Consider the following 12,539-nt stretch of genomic DNA (forward strand, 5'->3'; position numbering starts at 1 on the left):
ACACACACACACACGCGCAAATGCAGATCACACATACATGACCACTGTCTCTGGCTGCTAGGGCCAGACTGGGAGCAACTGCGCATAATGGGAGAAACAACGGTCATGGGTGTGTGTGTGTGTGTGTGTGTGTGTGTGTGTGTGTGTGTGTGTGTGTGTGTGTGTGTGTGTGTTTGTCCACTTTGGAAGAAGACTTTCTGATCGAAAGCTTACTTGTTTAGTAGTCTTTTTGTTGTGCTTGTCTGTGACCTAACATTTCCTGTATACAGTGAATAGCAATGTATCTTTTTTATAATATGGTCATTATTCCAGCCTAGATTTTCTATTGTTTGTTTCCTTTTAAGACCTTATAAAGACAGTTACTGACAATTTCTTTTTTTCTTATTGGAGAAAAGTAAAACCATATGGGGGCCAGACGTAGATTGTAAATGAATATGGAATAGAGTATTTTTATTCTCCCTGTATGCAGTGTCAATAACGTCACCTCACACACTTCGTTTCTGGCAGCACCTCCTTCTCAACACATGACTGTCCCCCACCATCTCACCATAGTCTTCAAGTTATATCCTATAGCACTTCTGGGTGGACAAATAGATGAAGGATGTAGTTTAAAACAGTATAACTAAACTTAAAAGTCAAACTGCCATTTTATAGAGACTGCCATCATTATTTAAACATACTAAACAACATCAAAACAGTCAAAAGAAATTTTTTTTCAAAAGAGCAGAAAATTGTAGTGAAATTCATGAAAGGATTGTTTTAAATTGTTATATCTTAAATCAATAAGTATGTCAGCATTTCCCAGGATTTTCTGGCTTAATTAAGACTAGGTCATGCCACCACAGTGGTCAGACAGTGGACTTGCCTTCGAGAGAACAACGGACCCGAGACCCATCGGGCCACCAAAATTTGGGTTTCCCTTGATTTCCCTAATTGATTTAAGGCAAATGCTGGGATGGTTCCTTTGAAAAAGATGACATTCGGTTGAGGAAGCTAATTTCTGTGGCAGGTCTGATGACACAGTGCTGGTGGAAGCACGAGTATTTCAGAGCACACCAATCATTGCACATTGTTAAACATAGGGCTCTGCTGTAGACAACCCCTGTATGTTCCCATGTTGACAACACTGTTGAATTACAATTTCTGTGGCTCAGGAGCATTGAGATTGGGCAGTGAATCAATAGAAATGTGTCATCTGGTTGAATCATTCGTGTTTCGCATTACACCTGCTTGACGGTTTTGTGCACATACACTGTCAACAGAGTGAATTGGTGCTTGAAAGGTGCACTTTGCTACAGACTTAGGCCAGTGGGAGCAATATTATGCTATGGAGGACATTCACCTGGTCTTCTATGGGTCCTGTGGTAGTAACTGAAGGCTCCATAACAGCTTTGTTCTGTGTGAACATTATTGTGCACTGTCCGCACTCTGTCCCTAATGAAGGTGACATGTTTCAACAATATGACTTTCAGTGTCACGAGGCCAGAATCAAATTCACCCCTTCTGAATCTGGTGGAATACATCTGCGATGATATCAGATACCAGTTCTGCACCCAGAAACCACTGATCTCCAATTTATGGGAATTACATGACCTGTGCTTAGACATGCGGTGCTGCATAATGCTGGGAACATACCTCACATAATGTTGGGAACATACCTGAAATTTATTGAACTTGTCCCACACAAAATCACTGCTGTATTGTGTTCCAACAGTGGACAAACACATTATCAAACAGGATGTCGTAGTGTTTTGTCTCATCAGTTTATATATTCAATGCTTGAATGAAAGGTGTGCTCTTTTCCTTTTTTCTGCCATTGCGTGTATGTGTAAAGCAGGATGTTCTACCATATGGGCTTGTTTATATGAAGGCTGTCAGTGTTACTACCTGCACAGATACTAAATGCTCCTTTTGTGAAGACCTTTTATCTTGAGAACACTTTTAACTTTGTTTCACAAATGGCAGCACAGTTTCAAGAAAGCTTCATAATTTAATGTAATAGTTAAAATAATACCTTCAGCAAAAGATGTGTGCGTTGGAGTGGGAAAAAGGATTGGAGACGTATGTAGTTTAATTTTCTTAAATTGTTAAGAAGGTTAACAGTTTGGCATGCTAAGATAAATTCCCACATTCTCTAAAAAGAGAGAAAAAGATTAATTTAACAGAATCAGTGAGGTATACAAATATAACAACAGACTTGTAGAACCATTATTTTGTAGGTTAGATTAGATTAGATTCAGCTTTTGTTCCAAGACCCAAAACATGAGATGATTCTCATGGGTGAGTAACATGCCAGAAAGTATAACATAAAAAATATAAAACATTTGAATACCCTGATCATTTGTCAGGAGATTGTCAAACTAGGTGAATACAATACAAACTGTAACAGCTAATATTTTCAGAATTGATACGCTGTCAGACCGAAACATTGTTATGCACTATTCATAAATTTATCAAACAAAAAGTACATAATCTTGACTGTTATGACAAAGTGCTCTCAGAACTGAAATCTAACAGACATTCTTATTTAAGCTGGCCTAACAGCCACTGTTAAGATATTCATGTATAGAGTAGGATGAGTTGCCTATCAAAAAGTCTTTCAAACTCTGTTTAAACCATGCTTTATCTGATACCAAGTTTTTAATGGTGTCTTTCTTCCACAGATAATTTGTGTTGTAATGCAAGGTTTTAATGAAGATGAAGTGTGCAGTTTTGTGGAGTTAACAAAAGAGAAAAATGTTGATGTAAGATTTATCGAGTACATGCCTTTCAGCGGCAACAAATGGAATGATGGGAAGATGGTCTCCTTTAGTGAAATGCTCCAAATAATTAGAAAGCAGTGGCCTGATTTTGATCCTCTTCCCAATGGGCCCAATGATACCTCAAAGGTACGTGCAGTATTACATATGAACATACATTGAAAATAATTTAATGTTTATGACTTACTACCGATCACAAGAATACTTCACATCTGCTGGTGGTATGAGAGATGGACTGGTTTAGTTACATATTTCTCATCCCATTCAGTAAGTCTGTCCTGGCCTGGGTTTCTCTGCAGCTTCTTTGCAACTCTCCCCATTTCCTGAACCTTGACAATCCTTTTATTTCTTCCCTTTTCCTTCCCCTTCATTGTTTCTGCCAGAAGAAGAAGCCACTGACTCCAAAAGCTTGCACATTTCCATAACTTTAAGGGGAGTTAGAAGGGGAAAACATTCTTTTTCACTTTTTTGGGTTTTTATCTGATTATAAAATTTGCAATTCTCCAACTAAAATGATATGTATATTACTTATAAACTTGTGTGGGAAGTATTTTATTTTATTTTCTAAAATATAATCTACACCAGTTGAAAATGTTAAAATTTTTACATGCATTACATCAAGACCTAATAAAATTGGTAATTTATTATATACAGGGTAGTCCATTGATTGTGACCGGGCCAAATATCTCACGAAATAAGTGTCAAACAAAAAAACTACAAAGAAAGAAATTTGTCTAGCTCGAAGGGGGAAACCAGCTGGCGCAATGGTTGGCCTGCTATAAGGCGCTGCCATAGCTCAAACTGATATCATCTGTGTTTTTTTAAATAGGAACCCCATTTTTTATTACATATTCGTGTAATACGTAAAGAAATATGAATGTTTTAGTTGGACCACTTTCTTCGCTTTGTGATAGATGTCGCTGTAATAGTCACAAACATATGTTTCATAATTTTAGACGAACAGTTGGTAACAGGTAGGTTTTTTAAATTAAAATACAGAATGTAGGTACATTTGAACATTTTATTTCGGTTGTTCCAATGTGATACATGTACCTTTGTGAACTTATCATTTCTGAGAATGCATGCTGTTATGGCGTGATTACCTGTGAATACCACATTAATGCAATAAATGCTCAAAATGATTTCTGTCAACCTCAATGCCTTTGGCAATACGTGTAATGACATTCCTCTCAACAGTGAGTAGCTTGCCTTCCGTAATGTTCGCACATGCATTGACAATGCACTGACGCATGTTGTCAGGCATTGTCGGTGGATCACGATATCAAATATCCTTCAACTTTCCCCACAGAAAGAAATCCGGGGATGTCAGATCCAGTGAACGTGCGGGCCATGGTATGGTGCTTTGACGACCAATCCACCTTTCATGAAATATGCTATTCAATACTGCTTCAACTGCACGCAAACTATGTGCCGGACATCCATCATGTTGGAAGTACATCGCCATTCTGTCATGCAGTGAAACATCTTGTAGTAACATTGGTAGAACGTTACGCAGAAAATCAGCATACATTGCACCACTTAGATTGCCATCGATAAAATGGGGGCCAATTATCCTTCCTCTCTTAATGCCACACCATACATTAACCTGCCAAGGTCGCTGCTGTTCCACTTGTCGCTGCCATCGTAGATTTTCCGTTGCCCAATAGTGCATATTATGGCGGTTTAGGTTACCGCTGTTGGTGAATGATGCTTCATCGCTAAATAGAACGCATGCAAAAAATCTCTCATCGTCCCGTAATTTCTCTTGTGCCCTGTGGCAGAACTGTACATGACGTTCAAAGTCATCATTATGCAATTCATAGTGCATAGAAATATGGTACGGGTGCAATCGATGTTGATGTAGCATTCTCAACACCAACGTTTTTGAGATTCCCAATTCTCGCGCAATTTGTCTGCTACTGATGTGAGGATTAGCTGCCCCAGCAGCTAAGACATCTACTAGGGCATCATCATTTGTTGCAGGTTGTGGTTGGTGTTCCACATGTGGCTGGACACTTCCTGTTTCCTTAAATAATGTAACTATCCGGCGAATGGTTCGGACACTTCGATGATGTCGTCCAGGATACCGAGCAGCATACATAGCACACGCCCCTTGGGCATTTTGATCACAATAGCCATACATCAACATGATATCGACCTTTTCCGCAATTGGTAAACGGTCCATTTTAAAACGGGTAATGTATCATGAAGCAAATACCGTCCGCACTGGCGGAATGTTATGTGATACCACATACTTATATGTTTGTGACTATTACAGCAGCTGGCCGGAGTTGCCGAGCGGTGCTAGGCGCTACAGTCTGGAAACGTGCGACCGCTACGTTCGCAGGTTCGAATCCTGCCTCGGGCATGGATGTGTGTGATGTCCTTAGGTTAGTTAGGTTTAAGTAGTTCTAAGTTCTAGGGGACTGATGACCTCAGAAGTTAAGTCCCATAGTGCTCAGAGCCATTTGAACCATTTTTGACTATTACAGCCCCATCTATCACAAAGCGAAAAAAGTGGTCCAGCTAAAACATTCATATTTCTTTACGTACTACATGAGTATGTAATAAAAAATGGGGGTTCCTATTTTAAAAAAATGCAGTTGATATGAGTTTGACCTATGGCAGTGCCATCTAGCAGGCCAACCATAGCGCCATCTGGTTTCTCCCTTCAAGCTAGACGAATTTCATTCTTTGTAGTTTTTTCATTTGATGCTTATTTCGTGAGATATTTGGCCCGGTCACTATCAATGGACCACCCTGTAGAAAGCTGTGGATTACTGTGTTACAAATGTTAAATTATGTTTGTATTGGTAGCACTGTCAAAAATAGTATCGTATCTTTTCATAGTATAAACATGCTTTGTATATCGAAGTGCTAACGTTCTTCCGAGGAAAAGTGACGAATAGACTGGTAAATCTCTCAAAAAGTATGACTCCAAAATGAAGTGTTTTTAAGAAATGTGGGTTTCATGGTAATAAATTTTTGTATAAAGAGAAACTTTGCGTTCAGCATGTGGTGTGTGAAGTTACAGACAACGAAATACTGGCAAACTCATGAGTATCTAGCGAAACACCCATTAGTGCTTCGAAGATTAAAATGAAACATAGTGATAACACAGTTATCTCAAAACAAAACTCATGTAAACGGTAGGTTAGGTTATATTCTGATACTTTTACACAACCTAACAGGGGTGTTATGTGAATGTGCGTGCTGTATGTATGTGGAGGGCCAGTTAGTTTACATGAAGACATTGAGGTATCAAATGGACTAGCCAGGAAACGTATCATTAATTCTGCCAGTTGTAAATATACTCATTCATTTTGGAATTCTGATAAGTGTAAAGATAATTATTTTGAAATAAATGTTAGGTGGTTTTATGGATTGAGAGCTATTGGCAAAGGTTACACTGCAGCAGAAACAATGTGTGTCATGATGTATATGCCACGCCCACTTTGTAAAATGGACAAGTATGCAGGATTTATTGGAGCTGCTGTGAAATCTGCTGCATGTGAGTCAATTAAGTGTGCTGCAAATGAAGCTGCTGAAATAAACGATGGTATGATTGACATATCCGTAGCTTTTGGGGCACTTGGTAGAAGCGCAGCTGCATTTCTAAGAATTCTGTTGCTACAGTGACCAGTGTGGATACTGGAAAGCTAATAGATTTCCAGATTTTAACCAAACATTGTTATAAGTATAAAGCAGGGCATGAAGAAGGGCATATCTGTGACAGAAATTATGAAGGACAACTAGTCGTACGGAGGCCTGTGCAGCTGTTGAAATTTATAATCGATCTGTAAACTAAAGGCGAGTGTGTTACACTAAGTTCTTAGGTTATGCAGACTCAAATGCATATAACAGTGTAGTAGCCACTCAGCCTTATGGTGAGAAGCTTATCACAGAACTGGAATGTGTTGGTCATGTCCAGAAGAGGATGGGTACCAGATTGAGGAAGTTGAAACAAAGTTTGAGAGACAAGAAACTTTCAGGTGGTAAGACCATAAGAAGCAGGCTGACAGACAAAATGATTGATCAACTACAACAGTATTATGAGATTGCCATTAGAAATAATACTGAGGATTTGTTGAAATTGAAGCAGGCAGTACGGGCTACCTTCTTCCAGAGACTGTCAGCTGATGATAAACCAGTACACCATCTTTGCCCTCCTGGATCTGGTTCATGGTGCAATTACTGCAATGCCCAGTACTTAAACAGGTCATACAGCCATAAACATTCTATCCCAGCAGCAGTTGTGGATATCATAAAACCTGTTTACAGAGACCTGGCAATCTGGAATTATTGAAGAAGTGTCTGCATTGTCAGACTCAAAATCCCAATGAGTCGTTCAATAATCTTATAGTGTCAGTGTTGTCGTAACTGCCGTCTGCGTCATGTCTGCTGTGCAGCGAGCTACGCTAATTTAAGTATTAACTCTATTTTTCTTACTTGTCACTTCTTCTTCCATGTGTTTTTGCTTTTAGGAAGCTTTTTATTGTCGAGTGCTAGTAATAGTGTTCCATAGATTTTGTGTTTGTTTTGAATACAGTCAGAGAGAGTCCGTTTAGTAAGCCATAGTGCCAGTAGTGCTAGTGTTTGTTTTCAATACAGTCCAGAGACAGGTAGGGCTATTTTCATTGTTTTCTACAGGAAGTGTCTAGTAACCACAGTTTAGTCAACTATCAGCCACCTTTAGTGAATTAGCAGTCTAGTTATAAGTTGATTAACTCTCTACAGTAAATTGATTTCTTAGGATGGATAGGATGTGTGACTGCTGTGTATGGACACAGGTGGAGCTGGCCACTGTTCGCGAACAGCTGAACGTGTTGATGGCCGCGGTTACCCGTCTTCAGGCTGCTGCCTTGGAGTGTAGCGGCAGTGGGGAGTCTGGTGCTTTGCATGGTACACCCCAGGTGATACATGCTTCACCCACTGACCCTTCTGTCGACACATCTTTGCGGGTACCGGGCGCGGTTGGGCCACCCTCTTCCCAAGGGGAGTGGCGGGTTCAGCAGCATTCGCGGCGCACGAGGCGGAGGGTCAGTGTGGAGGCTGGCTGTGTGGCATCGCCCGTTCTGCCTGTGAGTGGACATGTGGCCACTCCTTCAGCAAGGTCTGAGCAGGCACATGGGGGGAGGGGTTTATTAGTTATTGGGAGCTCCAACATTAGGCGGGTGATGGAGCACCTTAGGGAAATAGCGGAAAGGTCGGGGAAGAAGGACAGTGTTCACTCTGTCTGCTTGCCGGGGGTCTCATCCGAGATGTGGAGGAGGCCGTGCCGGCAGTGATAGAGAGCACTGGGTGCACCCGACTGCAAATTGTTGCTCATGTCGGCACCAATGACTCCTGCCGTCTGGGTTCAGAGGTCATCCTCAGTTCATACAGGCGGTTAGTGGAGTTGGTGAAGGCAGAAAGCCTCGCGGGGTGGAATCTGAGCTAGCTATTTGTAGTATCGTTCCGAGAACTGATAGTGGTCCTCTGGTTTGGAGCCGAGTGGAAGGCTTAAACCAGGGGCTCAGACGATTCTGCGGAGATCTGGGGTGCAAATTTCTCGACATCCGCTATCGGGTGGAGAAATGTAGGGTCCCCCTGAATAGGTCACGCGTGCACTACATGCAGGAAGTGGCTACAAGTGTAGCGGAGTATGTGTGGAGTGCACATGTGGGTTTTTTAGGTTAGAGAATTCCCTCCCTAGGCCCGACAAGACACCTCCTGAGATGCGGCAAGGTAGGAGTAGACAAAATGCAACAGGGAATAACAATATTAATGTGCTAATAGTAAACTGCAGGAGCGTCTATAGAAAGGTCCCAGAACTGCTCTCATTAATAAACGGTCACAATGCCCACATAGTACTAGGGACAGAAAGTTGGCTGAAACCCTATGTAAACAATAATAAATTCTAAACTCAGATTGGAATGTATACCGCAGAGAAAGGCTGGAAAGTGAAGGGGGAGGCATGTTTAAAGTGATAAGAAGTGCAATAGTATCGAAGGAAGTTGACGGAGATCCGAAATGTGAAATAATTTAGGTGAAGGTCACGGTTAAACCAGGCTCAGACATAGTAATTGGATGTCTCTATAGGCCCCCTGGCTCAGCAGCTGTTGTAGCTGAGCACCTGAAGGATAATTTGGAAAATATTTCGATTAGATTTGCCCAACATGTTATAGTTCTGGGTGGAGATTTTAATTTGCCCGATATGGACTGGGAGACTCAAACTTTCATAATGGGTGGCAGGGACAAAGAATCCAGTGAAATTTTTTAAGAGCTTTATCTGAAAACTACCTTGAGCAGTTAAACAGAGAACTGATGCATGGCGATAACATATTAGTGACAAACAGACCCAAACTATTTGAAACGGTTAACGCAGAACAGGGAATCAGTGATCATAAAGCGGTTACTGCATCGATGATTTCAGCCATAAATAGAAATATTAAAAAAGGTACGAAAATCTTTCTGGTTAGCAAAAGTGACAAAAATCTGATTTCAGAGTACCTGATGGCTCAACACAAAAGTTTTGTTTTAAGTACAGATAGTGTTGAGGATCAGTGGACAAAGTTCAAAACCATCGTACAATATGCGTTAGATGAGTATGTGCCAATCAAGCTCATAAGAGATGGAAAAGAGCCAGCGTGGTACAACAACCGAGTTAGAAAACTGCTGAGGAAGCAAAGGGAACTTCACAGCAAACATAAACATAGCCAACACCTTGCAGACAAACAAAAATTACGCAAAGCGAAATGTAATGTGAGGAGGGCCATGCGAGAGGCGTTAAATGAATTCGAAAGTAAAGTTCTATGTACTGACTTGGCAGAAAATCCTAAGAAATTTTGCTCTTATGTCAAAGCGGTAGGTGGATCAAAACAAAATGTCCAGACACTCTGTGACCAAAAAGGTACTGAAACAGAGGATGGTTGACTAAAGCCGAAATACTAAATGTCTTTTTCCAAAGCTGTTTCACAGAGGAAGACTGCACTGTAGTTCCTTCTCTAGATTGTCGCACAGATGACAAAATGGTAGATATTGAAATTGAGGGATAGAGAAACAATTAAAATCACTCAAAAGAGGAAAGGCCGCTGGACCTGATGGGATACCAGTTCAGTTTTACACAGAGTATGTGAAGGAACTTGCCCCCCTTCTTGCAGTAATGTGCCGTAGGTCTCTACAAGAGTGTAGCGTTCCAAAGAATTGGAAAAGGGCACAGGTCATCCCCGTTTTCAAGAAGGGACGTCGAACAGATGTGCAGAACTGTAGACCTATATCTCTAACATCGATCAGTTGTAGAATTTTAGAACATGTATTATGTTTGAATATTATGACTTTTCTGTAAACTAGAAATCTACTCTGTAGGAATCAGCATGGGTTTCGAAAAAGACGATCGTGTGAAACCCAGCTCGCGCTATTCGTCCACGAGAATCAGAGGGCCATGGACACGGGTTCCCAGGTAGATGCTGTGTTTCTTGACTTCCACAAGGCGTTCGATACAGTTCTCCGCAATCGTTTAATGAACAAAATAAAAGCATATGGACTATCAGACCAATTATGTGATTGGATTGAAGAGTTGCTAGATAACAGAACGTAGCATGTCATTCTCAATGGAGAGAAGTCTTCCGAAGTAAGAGTGATTTCAGGTGTGCTGCAGGGGAGTGTCGTAGGACCGTTGCTATTCACAATATACATAAATGACCTTGTGAATGACATCGGAAGTTCACTGAGGCTTTTTGCGGATGATGCTGTGGTATATCGAGAGGTTGCAACAATGGAAAATGGTACTGAAATGCAGGATGATCTGCAGCGAATTGATGCATGGTTTAGGGAATGGCAATTGAATCTCAATGTAGACAAGTGTAATGTGCTGTGAATACATAGAAAGAAAGATCCCATATCATTTAGCTACAATATAGCAGGTCAGCAATTGGAAGCAGTTAATTCCATAAATTATCTGGGAGTATGCATTAGGAGTGATTTAAAATGGAATGATCATATAAAGTTGATCGTGGGTAAATCAGATGCCAGACTGAGATTCATTGGAAGAATCCTAAGGAAATGCAATCCGAAAACAAAGGAATTAGGTTACAGTACACTTGTTCGCCCACTGTTTGAATACTGCTCAGCAGTGTGGGATCCGTACCAGATAGGGTTGATAGAAGAGATAGAGAAGATCCAACAGAGAGCAGCATGCTTCGTTATAGGATCATTTAGTAATCGGGAAAGAGTTACAGAGGTGTTAGATAAACTCCAGTGGAAGACTCTGCAGGGGGGACGCTCAGTAGCTCGGTACGGGCTTTTGTTGAAGTTTCAAGAACATACTTTCACCGAGGAGTCAAGCAGTATATTGCTCCCTCCTACGTATATCTCGCAAAGAGACCATGAGGATAAAATGAGAGAGATTAGAGCCCGCACATAGGCATACCGACAATGCTTCTTTCCACGAACAATACGAGACTGGAATAGAAGGGAGAACCAATAGAGGTACTCAAGGTACCCTACACCATCAGGTGGCTTGAGGAGTATGGATGTAGATGTAGATGTAGACCAAAAAATGTTTTTCTTGTAATGAAGACACTAAAGTGGGGGTCAGTCATGCTGTTATTGCTTTTACTGATGGCAACATTGGTAGCGTGAAAGTGCTACAACATATGGGAATTAATTCTGGAGCAAACTGCATCAGAGAATTTGAGTGGATGGACAAGGTTTGCACTGGTATAGCAGAGTATGCAGCACAGTTGGCCACTACAGAGTCCAGAAAGAAGAAATCAAGAAAAAACTTAAAAAAGATCAAGAGGATGATATACAGTATGGTGCAGGGTGCTTCTGAGTGACTAAAAATAAAATGTTAAGCATATATTGAGTTACAGTCTATTAAAACTTTAAAAACTCTTCCTGAAAATTTACATTTTGTCTTGCATTTTTCCCTAAATCTCAGTAACTAATTCGAATAGCGAATTCAAATTTTCAGTATGTATCCTGAGCCTTCTGAACTAAAAGAAGAACATAATGTTATGTATAAATAAAATTATTTAGAATAACATACAAAAAAGTACACAAAATTTTAACTGTGTAATTAAAAAATTGTATTTCCAAAAGCAGTGGCTGAAATGCAATTATTGTAAGACTCAGAACATATAGTTTAATGTCCTGTAAAAGTTTCTTGTCAATGGCTACAGTTGTTCCTGAAATACGGGGAAGTTAAGTCACTAAATTTAACATTGTCAGGATATGGCGTTCAAACTCCCCTTAATGCACATTTTCTCCTTCCTCCACTTGGTGAGCAACACATTTATAGTATTTTCACAACAGCAGTACCTATTTTCTTACAATTTCTTTTTGCAGGCATACCATGTGCCGGGCTTCAAGGGACATGTGGGATTTATTACCTCAATGAGTGAACACTTCTGTGGCACGTGCAACCGTTTACGGATAACAGCTGATGGCAATTTGAAGGTGTGTCTCTTTGGGAATTCAGAGATATCTCTCAGGTGAGTGATGAAACATAGAATAATCGTGTCCAAGTGAAAATTCATGTGAGGAAACCATAAAATTACTAGAAGATTGACAGACTGATCAGTATTTTACCTCCAGGAGGTGAAATTCCAAAACTTCTTATAGACACATTTGTTCCTCTTGTCCTCACATTAGTCATGGAGTCCGAGTGACCTTTGAGACCTTCAGAAACTTATCCCTCTTTCCTCTCTCATTAAGGAACTGATAGTTCCAAATGCTGAGTATAGAATAATACTTTCAAACTGTTTGCCATGCACATTAGGTATGTGGTTGGTATAT

General features: G+C 40.5%; 1 protein-coding gene across 1 annotated transcript in view; it reads left to right on the forward strand.

The window, feature by feature from the left end:
* The window catches only part of LOC124620367 (molybdenum cofactor biosynthesis protein 1-like), an 83,104-nt gene that overhangs the window by 38,338 nt on the left and 32,227 nt on the right, over window positions 1–12,539 (forward strand). The window contains exons 4-5 of the mRNA XM_047147037.1: window positions 2,664–2,888; window positions 12,090–12,235. Of these exons, the coding sequence (XP_047002993.1) occupies window positions 2,664–2,888; window positions 12,090–12,235 (371 nt within the window). The remainder of the gene's footprint in view (window positions 1–2,663; window positions 2,889–12,089; window positions 12,236–12,539) is intronic.

Source organism: Schistocerca americana, chromosome 6 (assembly GCF_021461395.2).
Source record: "Schistocerca americana isolate TAMUIC-IGC-003095 chromosome 6, iqSchAmer2.1, whole genome shotgun sequence".
Lineage (NCBI taxonomy): Eukaryota > Metazoa > Arthropoda > Insecta > Orthoptera > Acrididae > Schistocerca > Schistocerca americana.